This window comes from Oncorhynchus nerka, linkage group LG20 (genome assembly GCF_034236695.1).
Source record: "Oncorhynchus nerka isolate Pitt River linkage group LG20, Oner_Uvic_2.0, whole genome shotgun sequence".
Lineage (NCBI taxonomy): Eukaryota > Metazoa > Chordata > Actinopteri > Salmoniformes > Salmonidae > Oncorhynchus > Oncorhynchus nerka.
Window position 1 is genome coordinate 71,187,008 of NC_088415.1, and position 21,952 is coordinate 71,208,959.

At 40.7% G+C, this 21,952-nt stretch overlaps 1 protein-coding gene across 1 annotated transcript in view; it reads right to left on the bottom strand.

The window, feature by feature from the left end:
• LOC115103067 (cadherin-12-like) overlaps positions 1 to 14,153 on the bottom strand; it is a 31,344-nt gene extending 17,191 nt beyond the window's left edge. The window contains exons 1-2 of the mRNA XM_029623674.2: positions 13,554 to 14,153; positions 7,334 to 7,601 (exon numbers count right to left, since the gene is read on the bottom strand). Of these exons, the coding sequence (XP_029479534.2) occupies positions 7,334 to 7,576 (243 nt within the window). The 5' untranslated portion in view covers positions 7,577 to 7,601; positions 13,554 to 14,153. The remainder of the gene's footprint in view (positions 1 to 7,333; positions 7,602 to 13,553) is intronic.
• Between the last annotated feature and the right edge of the window lie 7,799 nt (positions 14,154 to 21,952).

Here is a 21,952-nt window from a genome sequence, read left to right on the forward strand (position 1 = left end):
TAATCTGTACATGAAGGTGGGGGCAAAATGACTTTGCATACAGTAGGTAACAAACAGCGAGTGTACAAAAGAGAGGGGGGGCGATGTTCTGAATTGTTCAGCAGTCTTATGGCTTGAGGGTAGAAGCTGTTGAGGAGCCTTTTGGTCCTAGACTTGGCGCTTCAGTACCGCTTGCCATGCGGTAGCAGAGAAGACAGTCTATGACTTGGGTGACTGGAGTCTCTGACAATTTTATGGGCTTTCCGCCTATTATATAAATCCTGGATGGCAGGAAGCTTGGCCCCAGTGATGTATTGGGCCGTTCGCACTACCCTCTGTAGCTCCTTATGGTCAGATGCCGAGCAGTTGACATACCAGGTGGTGATGCAACCGGACAGGATGCTCTCGATGGTGCAGGTGTAGAGCCTTTTGTGGATCTGGGGACTAATGACAAATCTGTTCAGTCTCCTGAGGGGGAAAAGGTTTTGTCGTGCCCTCTTCGCGACTGTCTTGGTATGTTTGGACCATGATAGTTCGTTGGTGATGTGGACACCAAGGAACTTGAAACTCTCGACCCGCTCCCCTACAGCCCCATCGATGTTAATCGGGGCCTGTTCAGCCCGCCTTTTGTGCTTCCAACTTTGTGACAACAGTTTGGGGAAGGCCCTTTCCTGTTTCAGCATGACAATGCCCCTGTGCACAAAGCGAGGTCCATACAGAGATAAAATAATTGGTGTGGAAAAACTTGACTGTCCAGCACTTAGCCCTGACCTCAACCCTATCTAACACTTTTGGGATGAATTGGAATGTCGACTGCGAGCCAGGCCTAATCGCCTAACATTAGTGCCCGACCTCATTAATGCTCTTGTGGCTGAATGGAAGCAAGTCCCCGCAACAATGTTCCAACATCTAGTGGAAAGACTTCCCAGAAGAGTGGAGACTGTTATTACAGCAAAGGGGGGACCGAGTCCATATTATTGCCCATGAGTTTGGAATGAGATGTTCGACTAGTAGATGTCAACATACTTTTAGTCATGTAGTGTATTTACAGACTTGGCCTACTGCCATAATCAGTTTAATATTTAATTATTAGTGTGCATGTAAATATACTCATTGTAAAGGAGCATGAAAGATGCAATGCATTGTGCCAGTGTCCAGCACATACAGTTGAAGTCGGAAGTTAACATACACAGTTTATAAAACCACCCCACAAACTTCTTGTTAACAAATCAAAGTTTTGGCAATTCAGTTAGGACATCTACTTTGTGCATGACACAAGTAAGATTTCCAACAATTGTTTACAGACTTAAAATTCACTGTATCACAATTCCAGTGGGTCAGAAGTGTACATACACTAAGGTGACTGTGCCTTTAAACAGCTTGGAAGATTCCAGAAAAGATGTCATGGCTTTAGAAGCTTCTGATAGGCTAATTGACATAATTTGAGTCAATTGGAGGTGTACCTGTGGATGTATTTTAAGGCCTACCTTCAAACTCAGTGCCTCTTTGCTTGACATTTACATTTACATTTAAGTCATTTAGCAGACGCTCTTATCCAGAGCGACTTACAAATTGGTGCGTTCACCTTAAGACATCCAGTGGAACAGCTACTTTACAATAGTGCATCTAAATCTTTTAAGGGGGGGAGGGGGTGAGAAGGATTACTTTATCCTATCCTAGGTATTCTTGACGTCATGGGAAAATCAAAAGAAATCAGCCAAGACCTCAGAAAATAAATTGTTGGCCTCCACAAGTCTGGTTCATCCTTGGGAGCAATTTCCAAACGCCTGAATGTACCATGTTCATCTGTACAAACAATAGTACGCAAGTTTACACATCATGGGACCACACAGCCATTATATCGCTCAGGAAGGAGACGCGTTCTATCTCCTAGAGATGAATGTACTTTGGTGTGAAAAGTGCAAATCAATCCCAGAACAACAGCAAAGGACCATGTGAAGATGCTGGAGGAAACCGGTTCAAATGTATCTATATCCACAGTAAAACGAGTCCTATATCAACATAACCTGAAAGGCCGCTCAGCAAGGAAGAAGCCACTGCTCCAAAACGGACATAAAAAAACCCAGAGTACGGTTTGCAAATGCACATTGGGACAAAGATCGTACTTTTTGGAGAAATGTCCTCTGGTTTGGTGAAACAAAAATAGAACTGTTAAGACATAATGACTTTTGTTATGTTTGGAGGAAAAATGGCGAGGCTTGCAAGCCAAAGAACATCATCCCAACCATGAAGCACGGGGGTGGCAGCATCATGTTGTGGGGGTGCTTTGCTGCAGGAGCGAAATGTATGTGGATATATTGAAGCAACATCTCAAGTGATCAGTCAGGGAAGTTTTTACTCAGATTAAATGTCAGGAATTGTGAAAAACTGAGTTTAAATGTATTTGGCTAAGGTGTATGTAAACTTCCGACTTCAGCTGTAAGCCCAAACATTGATTTTATTTTATGTGAATGACGAAAACTGCAGGAAGCAGTGCTAAAGCTAGAATAAGGATTCAAGTTCTCTGTTAGTGTTTTGACTTTGTAATTTACATTGCATGGAGTATGTGACATTCCTGCATTTCTAACAACTGCATACTAGAGAATAGAGAATACTTGTCATATTCCATAATCAAGTAGAATTGCTGTCACCTCTTGACAGAAGGATATGCAACCTGTATTCAAAGTTTTAAAAGGATCTAAAGTTTGTAATTTCCACTTTAAAATATCAGACTTGGTTTGCCCTAACAAAAAATGTATCAACCCCTACAAACAATGTCTGTTAATTATAATCCACATAATAATTCACATTTCCTGTTGCTGCAGGATCATTGTCCTGCTGTAGCAAATGAAGATCCTACATCTGTAGCATATAATCCATGAGCCATAGCAACAGAGCAATAAAATTCCCCACTCTTTTCGCTATGTACTGCATTACTTCTGACCAGGGCCCATAGGGATATGGTCAAAAGTAATGCACTATATAGGGAATAGAGTGCCATTTGATTATTATAGGGAATAGAGTGCCATTTGGGACATAACCACTGTGATTCAGTTTCAGCATGCAGAGGACCATAAAACCTTTTTCCATGAGATTAATGGTTTATTTAGAAAGTCACTGAATTGAATGTAATTAAATCAGAGGGCGAAATCTCAAGACACATTTGCTCATCACATTCTTTTATTTGCATTTACTGTCTGATGTACCTGACACATTCAGCAGGCGGAACACGTTTTTTTTTGACAGTGAGTTTGGATATAATGAGTTTTAAAATGAATCAAAAACTGAGGCCATTTGTGGTAAAAACAATGAGACCTCCACAGGAACAATGTCTGGCTTGAAATAAATCGGGAGGAAATACATATTTGAATAGAATTATTAAAAGTATCCATCCAGTGCTTTTCTGCAGAGGAATAGCTTGTGCCCTGAGTACAAATCAGTGTTGGGATGGAGAAACTGTCTGGCAGTAGCGCGGTTATAGAATAGAATGTGGTGTTGATATTTAGCCGAATCCATACAATCTGATGCATAATGTGGTTATTTGAGTGTCTGAAAGTCACGCACAGGGGCACCTGTAAGATAAATGAATGTGTCATTGTAAAAGGTTATCCAGCAATAAGAAATAGGGGGCAAGGGCGTGATATATTCTCCTTCAAAAGGGCATGAGAGGTGTGCTCTTTTCCTGATTAAAACAAATGATGATCAGTTTATCATCTCCTGCAGCAATGGATAGTCATGGACATGGGCAGAGCTTTTGTTTTAGAAGTGCGGGGGACATATATTTTTTTAGTTATTATAAAAAAAATTATCCAGTCGTAAAAACACTCCAAACAGCCTACCCGACCGCTCGGAAGCGTACGCATGGTCCTAAAGCACACGGTTGCCTTGTTTTGTATCACATTCCAATTATAAAACTGGGGGTGGGGACAAAAATGCAATTTCAGAATGTGAAAGTTTCCCCCTGGTCATGGAGGCCAGTGGCGCTGCAGACATATACAAAATGCTCAATTATATGATAACTGGAGTAAAATGTTATAGTTTAACCTGAGAAGTGGCTGTCCTTGAGAGACTCAACCAGCATGTTATAATGATCAGAAGCACCACAGACAATTTAACCCAGGGATTTAGACTAGAGAGAAGCTTAGTGTGTTTTGGCTGAGACCAGACTAGCCCACTAGCCCTGTCTTCCTTGCAGATGGCCTTTGCTCAGTATGGGGGCCAGAAGTAGATTGTTTAATTGTACAGAGTACGGTTGCACATAGTCTTCCTCTAAAGCTTGCTGAACGTCAGATCCAGGAGCATAAGGTAAGCTAGTGTTTAAATGTGGCTCTTTCACTCTGCTGCTCAGCTGTGTCTGTGTCTGCCTCTACGGTTGCATAATGCATGGGGACAAACCCAGCAGAGGAGCTTTCGGCAATGTGGAACACTGGTGCAGTCATTTTCTTTTTTAAATGTTCACACAAAGGTGTTATGGAAGAAAACACTTGTTTTCCTGTTTTGCCAGGCAAAGCTGTGGTCATTACCTGTTGGTAAAGTTGTCCATTTTGAATCTGTTTATAAATAATAGTGTTGCCTCGCTAAATCTAAATACAAAGGTGACATTTAGAAACAATAACCAAAGCAATGGCTGAGAAAAGTCTTCATGCGCAAATTATCATTATATACAACAATATGCCTCCATAGAGTTATGGATGCCATTAGACAGCGCTCCCGAGCTGAATGCGAATCCATGGGAGAATTTCAATTGCATACTCCTTGCGTTCTCTTGTCTCGCATCCTTCTCAAACCCATTGGTCTCTCTCCCCTCTGACCTTCTCCTCCAATGGGTTTAGAGAAGAAGGCTAGGCAAGAGAAGTATGCAATTAGGATTCTCCCAATGACCTGGCAGTCACACTGTTTCCAAGCCAGATTTGATCTATGTTCCCATTTCCAAAAACATAGCTCACAGTGATAATCAAGGTCCTGATCCTTCACACTGTCCCCTATTAACTGGCAGCAGATTAATCTGTGGTCTCGGGGCTGGCCATGCACGGCTCGATGCTGTCGTCCTCATTCTCAACACAGAAACTGGGTATGTCCCAAATGGCACCCTTTTCCATGTATGGTGCACTGCTTTTGACATGAGCCCTATGGCCGCCCTGGTCTAAGGGAGTGCGCTATGTAGGAAATAGGGTGCCATTTGGGGGACACACACTGTGAGGAGTGAATCACTCAGTAATTTTAAAGCAGCAGCGGTAGCATCAGTTTGAGAATGTGTCCCATCCCTCCTTTCTCAGCCAACAGAAACACATCCAGTGGGACCGTGAGTACTGAGAAAGGCCCTAGTAGATTGCCTTGGCATCAGCAGCTGACAAGTCAATCTAAAACATTATCCTATTTGAGCTGGAAGTGCCAGATTCCAGGAGGGTTCTTAATGCCTCTTGAAATTTGATTTAAAATGGCACAAAACACTCTTTAACCTCCTTTGTGTGTGGATAATTAGAGATGATACTGAGAAAATTGCAAAAGTCACAGCCAGAACCGATCACGCAGCCCAAGCAATTAGATGTGATTTGTGTCGTGCTGCTTATTAGTATATTCTTTAAGTCTTAAAGAACAGATGCCCAAGCGTTTGAACTCCTCTTCTGTTTGATTTCTTACCTCAAACTCTCATCAGAGGAGTGAAGGCAGAGGTTAAACAGAGGTGGAAGTCGGAAGTTTACATACACCTTAGCCAAATACATTTAAACTCAGTTTTTCACTATTATTGACATTTAATCCTAGTAAAATTCCCTTTCTTAGGTCAGTTAAGATCCCCACTTTATTTTAAGAATGTGAAATGTCAGAATAATAGTAGAGAGAATGATTTATTTCAGCTTTTATTTCTTTCATCACATTCCCAGTGGGTCAGAAGTTTACATACACTCAATTAGTATTTGGTAGCATTGCCTTTAAATTGTTTAACTTGGGTCAAACGTTTTGGGAGGTCTTACACAAGCTTCTCATAATATGTTCGGTGAATTTTGGCGCATTCCTCCTGACAGAGCAGGTGTAACTGAGTCAGGTTTATAGGCCTCCTTGCTCGTACACACTTTTTCAGTTCTGCCGACACATTTTCTATAGGATTGAGGTCAGGGCTTTGTGATGCCACTCCAATACCTTTACTTTGTTGTCCTTAAGCCATTTTGCCACAAATTTGGAAGTATGCTTGGGGTCATTGTCCATTTGGAAGACCCATTTGCGACCAAGCCTTAACTTCCTGACTGATGTCTTGAGATGTTGTTTCAATACATCCACATAATTTTCCTTGCTCATGAGGCTATCTATTTTGTGAAGTGCACCAGTCCCTCCTGCAGCAAAGCACTCCCACAACATGATGCTGCAACCCCCGTGCTTCACAGTTAGGATGGTGTTCTTCAGCTTGCAATCCTCCACATTTTTCCTCCAAACATAATGACGGTTATTATGGCCAAACAGTTCTATATTTGTTTCATCAGACCAGAGGACATTTCTCCAAAAAGTACAATCTTTGTCCCCGTGTGCATTTGCAAACCATACTCTGGCTTTTTCATGGTGGTTTTGGAGCAGTGGCTTCTTCCTTGCTGAGCAGCCATTCAGGTTATGTCGGTATAGGACTCGATTTACTGTGGATATAGATACTTTTGTACCGGTTTCCTCCAAAATCTTCACAAGGTCCTTTGCTGTTGTTCTGGGATTGATTTACACTTTTCGCACCAAAGTATGTTCATCTCCAGGAGACAGAACGCGTCTCCTTCCTGAGTGGTATGACGGCTGTATGACGGCTGTTGTTTATACTTGCGTACTATTGTTTGTACAGATGAACATGGTACCTTCAGGCGTTTGGAAATTGCTCTCAAGGATGAACCAGACTTGTGGAGGTCTACACAAGGTCTTGGCTGAATTATTTTGATTTTCCCATGATGTCAAGCAAAGATGCACTGAGTTTGAAGGTAGGCCTTGAAATTCATCCACTGATACACCTCCAATTGACTCAAATGATGTCAATTAGCCTATCAGAAGCTTCTAAAGAGATTACATCATTTTTTGAAATCTTCCAAGCTGTTTAAAGGCACAATCATCTTAGTGTATGTAAACTTCTGACCCACTGGAATTGTGATATAGTGAATTATAAGTGAAATAATATGTCTGTAAACAATTGTTGGAAAACGTACTTGTGTCATGCACAAAGTAGATGTCCTAACTGACTTGCCAAAACTATAGTTTGTTAACAAGAAATTTGTGGAGTGTTTGGAAAATTAGTTTTAATGACTCCAACCTAAGTGTATGTAAACTTCTGACTTCAACTGTATATTGATCAGTCTTAGAGATCCAGAACCCTAAAATGGTGCCTTACCTTTCCAACGTACTGTGGTTCAGATCCCATATATTCCTCCAGTACAAAGAACTGGTTCCACACCCATCCCCGCTTTACCCTCTGAACCCCTGACGCCCCATGTCTCCTCAGTCCCAGTCCTGCCATGCCCCTCAGGTGGTGCTCTCTTCCCATCCTGCTTTGGGGTGGAGAGTGAAGGGGAGCCAGGAAGCCTTTGTCCAAGAGAAACCAAAAGACCAGCAGGAGACCGTTCCTTGTGATCATTGGCAATCTGGGCAGTGGAGGATCTCTGTTGAATGTGAGAGACTGTGAGTCAGTGAGAGACTGTGAGTTAGACCATAACAGCTGGGTTGTAGACCCAAGGTAGAAGGGGATTGGGGGGATGTTGTGGAGACATAGTTAGATTTGCCTCCAGGATCTTTGGTTTCTCACTCAACTAGTCCTCATTGACCTTAGTCTGCTGGTGGAAAGAGGAGTGACATGGTCTTACTTTACACTGCAGTTGAAGTAGTTACAAGGCAACATGGAAAGTAACCTCCTCCACCAACCGACTCTCTCTGTCAAACCTGTCTCTCAGTCTATGCGGTAATAGAGCCTAGAACGAGGCTACGTAATACATTGTAATACATTGTTATAAGCAGCAGTACTTCAAACAGTCCTATCTCATAACTGCCCGATCAGCAACTCATCAACATTGTTTAACAAAATCTGTTCAGGCTGTGTCTACTCCAATTTATTTCATAATTGAGGTCATAATACACTTTATATGTTTGTCTAGTCAAGCTTGACAGTATCTTACTGGAGGGATTTTACGGATCATGATTCAGTGAAAACGAAACATGAGCAAATTGGTCCTCAGGAGTGCATTTAACTCTGCAAGTCAGGCAATGTGAATTTAGTGGAGCAGGAGCAAACATCAAACACAGTCGCACACACAGAGGAAAGGTAGATCAGATAAAAGAAAGAGACTCCCTAAGCACGATTACATACACACAAGAATACAATTATTGTGCATAGTCAGATTAACATAAAAGTGTGTTTAAAATGTTTACATGCTTCGCAATAAGAATGATTTCCCTTTTCATCTTGGTTACATGGACTCGTCTGAAATCAGGCTACCTGATGGAACTTTTGTTAATGCAGAAAACCAGCAATCAAAATAAACGTCCTACCATAGTGGCCATGTTATTTTTGCGAAACCTATTTGATTCTGAGTTCGGACATTTTTAAAGTTTGTATGTGAAAACATTTTGTAAGATGATGCATACTGTCAGTTTTTCCGAACTTACTTCACTCGCGCATAAGAGGAAGCCTTGCACTACTGGTGCTGGCACATGCCCAGATCAAATACACCACAGGGAACGCCGATTAAGCGGTGTATTTGATCTGCGCATGTCTTAGTAATTCAAAAGATTGCTCAGAAAGCCAGGTGTTTTAATCGGCATATGCTTACTTCAATTGATCTGGAGGACGCAGTGCAAAAGCTAGATGTCAAGGATTCAGGTTCTCTGTTAGTGGTTTGAATTTGTAATTTACTTTGCATGGAGTATGTGACATTCCTGCATATCTAACAACAACTGCATACTAGAGAATAGAGAACAATTTTCATATTGCATAATCAAGTAGTATTCCTGTCACCTCTCCACTTACATACAGATGTTGGATCTTAATTTGATCACTCTTTTGTTGATGAGAATTTTCCTGCACAGCAGGAAATGCAAACTTGTGGTGTATTCAAAAAGGGTTCTAAAGTTTGTAATTTCCACTTAAAAATGTCAGACCTGATTTGCCCCAACATAAAATGTATCAACCACCCTGCAAAAAAGTATACATGAGTTATAATCCACATAATAATTCACAATTCCTACTGCTGCAGGATTATTTTCTGGCTCAAATTAAAATCCTCATAGACACCCTCATAGACATTATACACTAGTGTTAGTTGTTTACAGTGCAGTGTCTTCATGCATAGTACTGAATGATAAGTACTGTATAGGCCCACATTCACTGATCCCGCCCCTCATCCCTCTTTACTTCAATCCTTCCCCCTACAAATCTGCTTCAACAGACCGGTTTATTTTTAGCATCAGGTTTATACAAATTTACAGTACAGTTTCTCTCCTCTATTGTGCTCCCAATCTGAATGCATTCTTCCTGTGTTGTCTGTTGAAAGGCGATGGTAGGCTACATTAGTTGACAGGTTATTGTGCATCCATTGCTGTATTCTCTGAGGGCTAAACCCCCGCCATTCTTATCCCAAGATTGAACAAAACGTCCTTGTGTCGTGTTGCACTCGACTATTCCATATCCCAGTTTCCTAAGTTTAGTGGGGCGGTATGTATCCTAATGGTTAGAGCGTTGGGCCAGTAACCAAAAGGTTGCTGGATCGAATCCCTGAGCTGACAAGGTAAAAATCTGTCGTTCTGCCCCTGAACATGGCAGTTACCCCACTGATCCCCGGTAGGCCGTCATTGTAAATAAGAATTTGTTCTTAACTGTGTTGGATGACCTTGTTGAATATAGTACCTGCATCCATATGACTTATTTATTGTTGTGTCCTATAAACTATTGTTTGTCCTAATCAGCAGGCCATCATCAGTCATCAGTGTTATTTTACAGTTAATGTGAGATGTGTCCTGTAGTGTCTGCCCTCGGAGCAGATAGGCCTTATGGGAGCAGACTAGTTTGTGTATTGCGGGAGCCTTCACTGCACTAATACTGGCCAACGAGGGCTCAACCAACCCCCTTACTGCACAAACATGTGACTTAACAGAAAGCCACCCCTAATCCAACAGAATTATCCTTAAACTCCCAGACAATGTCAGGCTGAGTTAGATTGAGGTTTCCAGAACTGTTGGTTGAGAGATCTGTTGAAAGATCCAACAGCATCCCTTGAGAAAGGCAGAAGCCAACATTTTTGTGCTGGTTGAACTATATTGAATTTAATACATGTAAAAGACTACAGTAAGCAATAACAGACTTGTAGTTTTTGTATGTGCATCCTTTCTCTACATTGAGAGATGTGTTAAAAGTTTTAGATAAAAACGAAGAACAAGTTTGCAACGACAGGCGTACAAGGGACGCAGACAATTACAAAGCTTAAACTATCACTCACAATAGCTATTTTCTAGGAGACATCTTTGTGCTGTATAACACAATTTCATGTCATTTTGTTGCTGCATCAATATTCAGAGACAAAGGAAATGGTTTTGCTTGACTGCAATCTTGTTACATAAGAGCCCGTTTGTCATATGATGTAGATTCCAATATGAACCAGCATAGCCTAGACGAACAGTGTTTTCAGTAGTGCACCAACATATGAACCTCAGGCTTATATGTACTGTACAGTAACCTCTGAGCATAATCATATCTTTAAGTAATGGCCAAAGGCACAAACATCACCAGAAACATGAAGGGATGGTCTGAGATGCCCTTACGGTACATTAATAATTTAGGGATTATGCTGAATGTTCAATGTTTTATAGAATATGGCCAATTATCTTTATGGTTTGACCAACTTTATTTTGTGTGGATATGTTAGTCAATTAACTCCATTACATAATGTATGCATAGAGCTGAGGCAAGTCATAAAGAAATGCACACATCATGTGTCGGTGATGTCTGTGCTAAAAACCGGCCTTTACAAAAAAGTAAATAAATACATATTTTTTATCAGATATTCCCCAGCTAGCACATAACGTTCCGAGAACCATATGTTTCTTAGAGCTTGGTGAGAGAGTGGTTGTCCTATAATTATTTTGCATACAACCTTCTAACACATTTCTGGGAATGGTGCAGGATAGTTGCTTGGCTTTGGAACATTCTCAGCCCATCTATGGAACTTGACAAAGAAACATTATTTTCTTGGTATTTAATTACTTTAACAGAACGTTTCCTAAAAGTTAAAACATGGTTACACTTCATTTCAATGTTGATAATGTTCTAGGAACGTTCTCCAACTGGTTTGACATTGAGAATGTTCTCAAATATTTCAGAGAAAGTTATGAAACAATGTTCTTGAATCAACTTTATGTTGGTTTCTGCAGGTTTCCTCATGGTTCAATTTAAAGTCATGTTCTCAGAACGTTAAGAAAATGTTCCCTAAAACCACAAGAAACATTAGTAACGTTCAAAGAACATTTTAAGATTGTCCTTTAAAAACACACACATTCTTTTCTCAGCGTCAACAAAACTTGTTACGCATGTTCAGGTGTGTTGGCCTCGCCCACTAATTGGCCACACCTGATCTTAATGAGTGCTTGTTTCCTTTGAAATAGGGTTTGTTTGAATATTAGCAGCTTTGTATGAGTAAAAGAAACATAGGATGCTAGCTCCATCCTGGTGGCGCAGTGGACTGATCCCATGGGGAGAAAATAAAAAAGAATACGTTCAAATCTCACCGATATCGTGCAACAATAAAAAAAAATGTGTTTGCATGATTTAATGCGTAAGCAAATGAATTGTTCTGTCTGTGCTTGGAGTTCAAAACAGTTAAAATAAGCTAGCATTATTGAAATATTCAGTTAAAATGTTAATTTCTGTTCTCAGAACGTTAATAAAACCTCCCTGGAAAACATCCAGGGAACCATAGTAAAACGTCCTCAGAACTTCCCTGCAATGTAACAAAAAAAATATGTTTGCTAGAACAGGGAAAATGTTCACTTCCATTCTCAGAACATTTAAAAAATGTTCAGTTTTACATGTCAGGAAACATATCAATTTGTTCCCAGAATTAATGGGAAACCATAAACTTACGTTCCTACAACTTCCAAAGAACTAAATGTGCTAGCAGGGTCTATTGTAGCCTACTCTCATATTTTATTAATGCAGTGAAGGCAAGAACCAATGCTTGGGCATATAGTGTGTTCATACATCTTAATCAGTGGCGGCTGCTGAGGGGAGGGCGGCTCATAATGTCTGGAACGTTGCAATTGGAATGGCATCAAACCATGTGTTTGATGTATTTGATACCATTCCACCTATTCCGCTCCAGCAATTACCACGAGCCCGTCCTCCCCAATTAAGGTTCCACCAACCTCCTGTGATCTTAATGTTGCTTGACCCCAGGAAGAGTAGATGTTGCCTTGGCAGCAGCAAATGGGGATCCTTAATAAATACAAATAAATAGAAAGTAAAGATAAAAGATACAAACTCAGGTTAGCATTTTTCATCATGAATGTTGTTCTGGAGTCAGCTCTGCAGAGTGGTCGCAAGCTGGCAAGCCAAAGTCATAAAATCTGATTTTAAACATAACCTTAACCTTAACCCTAACCGTAACCACACTGCTAAAACCATATATATTTCCTAACCCTAATATTAAATTAAGACCAAAAAGCACATTTTTGTTTTCATGAATTTTAATAATATTGCCAATTTTGACTTTGCAGTTGGCCTATCTACGGGGAAATGGCTCAGTTCTGCCTCCAAGACAAGATTCATGACAATAAACGTCAATCTGCGCTAAAAACAGCAGAGAACAGAAAGAAATTGAAGCAGTTGTCTTCTTTGCATATACAGATGAAGGATCCTATTTTGATCACCCTGTTGCAGGAGAACTTTCCTGCAATGCAGGATATGTAAAACTTTTTGTGTATTTGAGGTTTAAAAAGGCTTTCAAAAAATGTGGATGAATTATAATCCAAATAGAGTTTACATTTCCTGTTGCTGCTGGATCATTTTACTGCTGTAGCAAAATGGGTCAAATTAATATCTTACATGTGCATTTGTGTTTACCATTTAAATACACACAGAGAGAATACCAGCGTAATATGGAATTCAGTGCAACTCTATTTGAATACCTGCACCATTTGCATCAATTTCATCCAGTGCAGATCATTGAGCTCAATACCATTGACTGACCTGCTGCATGTTTTCCCTTCAAATGCAATAAATCTCTAAATGAATCCATGTAGACACACTCCATGTGAGCTAGATAGAATTAGTAGGCTGTATGTCCTAAAGTGATATGGACAGAATTGATTTGCTACTGTACAGGTCATTTCTTATTTAATTACTTTCATATCTTTTCTTTATATATCTTATCTTCGTAAAGATCAAATATTTAGTTCAATTATTATTTTAATGAAACAGTGAAATTAATTGGAACTCTCTTAAACTAAACATCAACCTTCAGCATCTACCCCAGTGGGTATAACTACTCCACTTCTCTGTTGCCTAATAAAAATAAATTATCCTAAAAAACAACAACAAAACAACTAAGGACACTAACAGTGACACATACCTTGACTGTCTCTCCCAGGCTCTCCGGCTGGTGCGCTTTAAAACCAGATTAATCCAAATGTCTGATGACAAAAGCAATGCAACTCCCTTGCGAGCAAAGAACACATTCAGACTTACAGCCCTTCAAACACACACACACACACACACACACACACACACACACACACACACACACACACACACACACACGCACACACGCACACACGCACACACACACACACACACACACACACACACACACACACACACACACACACACACACACACACACACACACACACACACACACACACACACACACACACTCTCTCTCTATCTCTCTCTTTCTCTCTCTATTTCTCTCTCTCTCACTCTTTCTTCTCACTATCTCGCAGCAGATGAGTGTGGAGGAGAGATGAAAAATGAGAAATTGAGTATCAGCTGTATGTAGTTCTATTGTGTTCAGGAGTGCTCAGCAGTGCACAGAGCGTCAAGTGAAGCTGCAAGCCCAGCGCTCTGATATGCTCCTGTTCCGTGTGTTGTGAATATAGTTGAAGTGGGTGTCAGAGAGTCTCGATCCCCTAAGGTCCCCATGCTGGTCTGGAATCGTCCTCCCACCTCTAGTTTCCTGCATTAGTAGAGGGGAGGAACCCACTCCCTGCTGGAGCCAGCCAGTGATGTGCTCTGTTGTGTTCATCATTTGAGGAGCTTGCTAGAGCCATGAGACTTTGATGGTAAAGACTCAATTACTGACACAAGGGTTGATGAGGCGCTGTCATGTAGGGGGTGTGTGTGTATGTGTGTGTGCGTGTGTGCGTGTGTGACTAAAGTGGGCTACAGGCTCGTTAAGAAATGAAATGTTACATATTCTAGTCTTCAGAAATTGATAGATTAGAGACACTCTCATATGAATGCACTTTATCCATTTTTTTTATAGAAAAGCTCCAGTTCTCAATGTTTTAAAATAGCTTTTGATGTATGATGTCCTTCATTATGGGCTGACCTATTTTGGATTCCACATTTTTCTCTCATCATTTCCTCCTTGTCTAGCTCTGGCCCTCATTCGTTGGTTGGTTCTCTGAGAGCTGTTTTCTCCAAAATCAGGGAAGAGATAATGAAAAAAATGCTTTTGTTTGTAAATAGTGTCATTTCTAAACGGCTCAGCAAGGCATGTCATCTCACAACACTGTAGCCTATGACAAGCAGCCACAAAGATAAAATAAAAGATTACCCAACAGCGGAGTTTAAGGTAAAAACAAATGTAAGCAGGGTAATGAAAACAATTTAACAAAGTAATTCCATGAAAATAGAATTGGTCAATAAAGCACAAAAATGACATGAACTGTATAAAACTGTAAATGTACTGAAGGGGCTAAATGTCATGTTTTGTTTGAATACTGAGCCTCCCAAACAAGAGTTTAAATGGTTTACAGTTTAGAGAGAGAGTGATGTGGGTGGATTATGGGTTAGGATGCTGACAGAAAAGAGGGATTTAAACCCTAGCTCAGTTCCTACAGTAATGGAACGAAAGTACTTTAGCATACATGGCTGGGAAGCAATTAAGACAGAGCACACGACCACCAGATCACACGGGGTGTGTCCCAAATGGCACCCTATTCCCAATGTAGCACAGTACTTTTGACCATGGCCCATATGACTCTGGTCAAAGTCAGTGCACTATATAGGGAATAGGGTGCCATTTGGGATGTAGTCAGAGGGTGTAAGGGGTCTGTTCAGCTCTCCCAGTGTCATGGTATCTGTGTACTTTGTGTCATCGCAGACAGACAAAGGTATTATGTTTGCCCTGCTCTCTTAGAAGTAGTAGTGGAATACATGGTCTTGTCCATCATTAAGCCAATTTACAGGCCCACTGCAGTCAAAAACATAATTTTTCTGTCTTTTATATATACACTCACCGGATAGTTTATTGGGTACACCCATCTAATACCGGGTCAGATACCCCTTTGCCTCCAGAACAGCCCAAATTCTTTGGGGCATGGATTATACAAGGTGTCGGAAACATCCGTTGAAAACATTCCCCACACCAATACACCACCGCCACGACCGTGTACCAGGCAGGATGGGTCCATGGACTTATGCTGCTTACGCCAAATCTTGACGCTGTTATCAGCATGACGCAACAGGGACCCGGATTTGACGGACCAGGCAATGTTTCCCACTCCTCAATTGCCCAGTATTGGTGATTGCACGCCCACTGGAGCCGCTTCTTCTTTTTTTAGCTCATAGGAGTCGAACCCGGTGTGGTCGTCTGCTGCAATTGCCGTGACAAGGATCAACAACTTGTGCGTTCCGAGATGCCGTTCTGAACACCCCTGTTGTGCTGCACTGTTATTTGTCTGTTTGTGGCCCGCCTACTAGCTTGCACAACTCTTGCCATTCTCCTTTGACCACACTCATCAAAGAGCTGTTTTCGCCCACAGGACTGCCGCTTACTGGTTGATTTTTGTTTGTCGCACCATTATCGGTAAACCCTTGACACTGTCGTGCGTGAAAAGCCCAGGAGAGCAGCCATTTCTGAGATACTGGATCACGCTCACTTTTGCCCATTCTAACGGTCAATAGAACAGTAACTGAATGCCTCAATGACCCCTCTGCCTGCTTTATACAGCAAGCCACGGCCACATGACTCACTGTCTGTTGGAGCGATCCATTTTCGTGAACGGGTTGGTGTACCTAATAAACTGTAAGATGAGTGTATTTCCACACTATGAGGTTGGGATAATACTGTGAAATTGGGAAAGTGATGATAATGCCCTTTTAGTGTAAGAGCTGTTTGAAAATACTGCCTGAAATTTCAGCCTGTTTTGTTGGTATGGAGATTTTTCCTACCTGGTGACATCACCAGATGATCAATTAGTTAATAGATGAAAAAGAAAGAGAGTTCCAAACCTTTGTGCCAATAACAGCTAGTTTTCAGTTTCCCCCTTCCCACGCTGACCACTGCCAGACAGTCCTAATACAATTCTTACTTCAGAAATGGCTATTTTCTAAGAAGCAATTTTTTATTTTTTTTTACCATTTTAATTAGAAACAGTCACACTAAGGTACTTAATTGTTCCCAGGCATGATTTGATAAAAACTGCTACATTGGACCTTTAAAAACTCCCCACAGACTAAGCCACTGCAACTGGTAGTAGTGGTGTGTAACACACTTTGATAATAACATTGCATGATAGCGTTTCTCTGTGAGTCTGACCCTCTGCCTTTCTCCTAACGTGGTCTTAATTTGATTGTTGTTCATGGAGTAATGTGAATCCCCTGCCTGCTCTGATCAACCCCTGTCCAGATGGCATGGTGTTCCCCCTGAGAAACACAATTTAATCCTCCTAACACAGGGTGGGCTGAGTCGTGCTCTCTCCCTGTGTGTGTGTGTGTGTGTGTGTGTGTGTGTGTGTGTGTGTGTGTGTGTGTGTGTGTGTGTGTGTGTGTGTGTGTGTGTGTGTGTGTGTGTGTGTGTTAACGTGTGTGTGTGTGTGTGTAAACAGGATAATCAGAGAGGGTGGAGAGATACTGTAGATATAACAGGTCTGGCAAGCAACCTGTGGGAGTAGTTGTGACTGTACTTTTGCAGATTTTTAAATTACATTGCCAAAACCTGTAATGAAGAATCTGTGTACTGTTGATGCATTCTGAAAAGGAAGAATCATATGTTCTGATAAACTGAGGTAGCTACAAAACACTCCCCACACCCACCTTGGGATGTGACAAGCTACTAGCTTATAAGCCCTAGCACACACTTTGACCATATAATGCAGATCATTTATTTCCTTTTCCGTGTTACACTTTGCAGTCAGAACAAATAAAACAGGCATCTCATTACAGGTTAAAGTAGCTCCAGATGCCTGATAAAGGATTTGCTGCTTTGCCTTAAGGAAATACAGAAGCTTAGAGGCCCAACAAAAATTTAAACTGCTTATGTCCCCTACTGTACCAATTGTGGATTTGCGTGCCATTGTGACAGATGGGGGGTGGCTGCCACTAAAGTGAAGATAATCCAATGCAATACAAAGGAATTGTGCAAAGATGCTATGAGGTTTCATGAAATCACAAGAGAATTGAATTGTACAGTTGCCGATGTGCCGTGTCTCTGACAAACAATGAGGTCTGAGAGCACTGGCCCATGTGGCTGTTTTTAAACTCATATTGTCTGTCAGCTCTTCTGACGTGTGAAGAGACTAAATCCCCAACATGCAGTAGGGTAGGAGCTTCCAGAGTGTGATTTTATGAATTTCCTGGATATGGAAGTGACTATTATGTATTTCCTGGGAGAATAACCGTTCCCATTGTTGTGATTTTTCTCCATCTGTTTTTCCATCTTCCCCTTGACCTAAGATGGCAGATCAGTAAAAGCTTTCACTCTTGTTTACCAGGCAGTAGCCTATAGAATATAGTGCAATTCTGAGTATTATGGAAATAGTATAATGCTGAATCTGTTCCCAATATTCTCTTATACCTTGGTTTTGCCATGACAATCTTTACTTTACACCAGAGGAGGCTGGTGGGAGGAACGGTGGAACGGTGTCAAACACAATATGGAAACCACATGTTTGACTCCGTTCCATTAAATCCATTCCAGTCATTTCAATGAGCCCTTCTTCCTATAGCTCCTCCCACCATCCTCCTCTGCTTTACATGTATTACTTGGGAAGTGATGGCACGTAGTCTAGGCCATTCAGTACCTCCCCCTGAGGTCAAAAGAGTTAGAAATTGTCCTTGAGGGGGAAGACGATTTTTCCTGATATTGTTTCTGCCCAACCACTTGGAATAGATTGGAATGTTGGTCTCATTGGATCCTTCCACTAGCGTTTCATTGTAAACTTAAACAGAACCGAAAGGTCTCTTGTGTTCTTCAAAGGTGTGGAGGTACTGAACATGTCCTCCGAGATTCCAAAGGAAAATATGAGAGGAGAATAGAGGGCAGAATACTGTTTTAGATTCTGCATGATATTATAGAGCAGAGGCTTAGATTCATACAGGTCTGTCCGTGTTCGAACCAACAGGCTATTCTATTCATAGTCCCTGTGCCTCTGGCTGACCACAAATGAGGGCGACATATCAGATACTAAGAGGCATTCTGCAATGGCTATCAAATTAAATCATGGTCAGCCACACATTTAATTTGTCCTGTCTCTCACTTCCACAGACTGTAATGAGGTCTCAGAGAATAGGCTACAAACTGATTTGGTTATCCTTCCGAAAATAATATTGCAATATTTCAATCTAATGATTAATCATCCTTTTTCATTCTTTTCCCCCCAGGAGAAAGCATATTTAATCTCCTACAGTACCTTTAATATTACCAGGTCAGAAATGGACTAAAATAGATTGTTATGTTATTGTTAACACTATATAACCTATAGTATATTGTATAATGCAGTCAGTGATATTATCATTCTTATTCATCCTTATAAGAGACTGGATAGTGGCTTCTAAGGGCTGCATATAAACAAAGCATGTCCTTAGCTTGTACAGGAGAGTGAGACCTCAGAGGGTCTAGCCCCTGGCAAGGTCAGTCAGAACAGGTTAATGACTAAGTAGAGTAGCACCCTCTCTAACAGGGTGGTTAATCTACCATGACAGGGTGGACACAAATCAAGCCCTACTGTGCTCAACGATGCAGACGGCAACGTCCCTAACGTAATTACATGGAATGTGTGTAAACTTGTTGTTTCTCCTAGCTAAAATAAGCTTTAAGTTCGGCTAAAATATGTTGAGTATTTATGCATATTCTTAAGGGCTTAGACGGATTCCCTACACATGCAAAGCATTATTTTCCCATCCAGTTGACATCAAAATGGAAATGAACATACTTTTTGGGCATAAACATTACAGTATCTGGATTGTGTCGTATCAGGCTCCTGCAACATTGCACCCTGGCCAGTTTATAGCTTCCTGGTAAGACTCATGATTGTCTTCCATCATGCGGATATTTAGGCACAAAGAACATGATGTTGTAAAATGCATTTGCACTTATTTTCCCCCTCTGGAGATTGGTATGGACTCCTCAAATTCTATTTCCTCCAAAGGGAAGGTGGTGCGTTCAGAATGTAAGATTTGATTGATGAATTCATAACTTCCCATGAGTAAAAAAAAGGCTACGCATGTAATTAAATAATGATGGACACTACACCCACCAAGGTCAGGAGGGTTAGTTTCACATCTCAGTGGGCTTGTTTCTCAGTTGAAAACGTACACATGTATTACTTGTTTAAAACTCCCTGTAGGCTATTACTGTGCATCTATATATAAATATAGTAATACTACAGTATTTATACCATAGTATACTATAGTATTTTCTCATTAGTCCCCCGTCCCCCCCACCCAATATGCCTCCCTCAATAAACCAATACAATATCTCACATTGTATACGGTACTATAATAGTCAGCCAGTGTTCAATGTTTTGAGCTGGTCAAATCATAAGCTTTTTCGCTTGTTCAAATAAAAATAGACTAGAGTAAATTGTTTTGTAGTTAGTCGTAATTTTTTTCTCCATGAAGCCCACAGTTTTTTCTTAGTGGAATGAACAAAACAAAGCTTTCTCCTGACAAATACCCAATTAACTTTATTTAGACATTACTTCTATTCTTTAATAAGGACTAGAGGGCTTTTCCCATGAGATAGTATCTGCTGTGTTGATACCGTTTGCCTCCTGCTTCAGTCATTTGTCACACGGTAAGGGTGGTTTGCTAGTATAACATATGGACCTATACATTCCTACTATATAGTGCACTTATCATCAGGTTTTTCAGATGAACAAATATACAGTTTAGGCTATAAATATATATTTTGTTAAATATGTGAGTGTTTTTCAGCTGTTCAAATGGATTACCTGGAAAACCATATCTCCCGATTCCTAGAATAATCTCAAAATGTTGTGTTGCTTTAGTAAGCCTGCTGTAACTTTGGGGATTGACTTTCAGTTAACCCTGTTGATCTCTGCAGTGCTTTCAGGGGATCTACTCCACTGTATTCCTACCAACCACATGTCAACCTGTTACTGTCATTAATTTACTATAATGAGTTGGGTTACTACAGTTCATGGATTACTAGGACATGGGTCCAGAGTTGAAACCACAGCAGGGCCAGAGGATTGAACACTCGGACACCCAATCAGGATGGCTTAACATATATTTTTCAACAAAAAAAAGAAATACATGTTTGTTGTTTACATTGTCTCCTGAATAATCAGAAATGGCGATAAATGCAGTAGGAGGTACTAGGGATCTAAGTGTAAATGCCCCCGAAGCCCGTTAACACTTTGTATTAAAGTCGAGGGCCGGCAAAACGTGCCAATATATCCTCCAAACACCGGCTTCTCGGGCATAATCACTTTTATACAAAGGGTTATCAACATATTTAAATAATGATTGACATACAGTATTTTAATTAAAAACATTATTTTTATGAATTTATTCATACTAATTCATCTTCCACAAGATATAGTCCCAACACAAATCTAGGGTTGCTACCAAATCCAGCTGGTCATTCGTTCTATAGGTTCAGATGCTAGAGACGCGACCCAGTCGTTCAGTCTTTTTGTTCTGTATCTATGGACGCGACCCAGTAACTTGTTCTAAATGTTCCATTGCCATACTGGCTGGCAATGTTCTTATCCCTTGCTTGCTAGCTAGCCAACTACGGCTAACTTACAGTCACGTCAAAAAGTGCAGCCAGGATAACAGCAAAGTAGCTACATTTGCATTTGTATAAGCTGTTTTTTAGTGACATTTATTTGGATACATCCATAACAATGAGCCAACGAGGAACAATTTTGCCTGGCATAGAAAATGTTCTCGCTCATCAGGACATTGTTGTTCAGGGGAGCTAGCCAACAACAAAGCTAACACAATCACTTCAAACTGAAGCTGGAAAGACTGCAAATTAGCTGCACTTTGTTTCATTTGAGCTTTTTTCAATTGCCATTTATTTGTATATATCTCTTCAAATGATGCCAGCTGATTCATGATTTCGTTCATTACTATGGGACAGCTGGAGATCGAATTTGAATATTTAAACAATGCTGCAAATATCATATAGACAGACAGCAAGGTTTATACAAATCTCCTCTGTGGAAAACTACATGTTAGTCTAAAAGAAATGTGAGATAAGGTCTAGATCCTTTTTAGAGTGGAGATCAGGTTTATAAAGTGCCTGGCTGGGCTGATGAGACAGTGGATTGCGCAGTCAGATGGAACAGAGGAAAAAGACATTGTAACGTTATAGATTTAGCTGGTGGTAACTTGTGGAATAGACTCCGCCTGGAATTCAGGATTAGACCCAGCAATCATATGGTACATCTACCCTCCCCACACAAGGACTACTAGCTAACTAACAGTGGGCAAATTGTTTTGACCCTCTGCAATTATTTGCTCATGCAAGATAGTGCTAGCTAGCTAGTC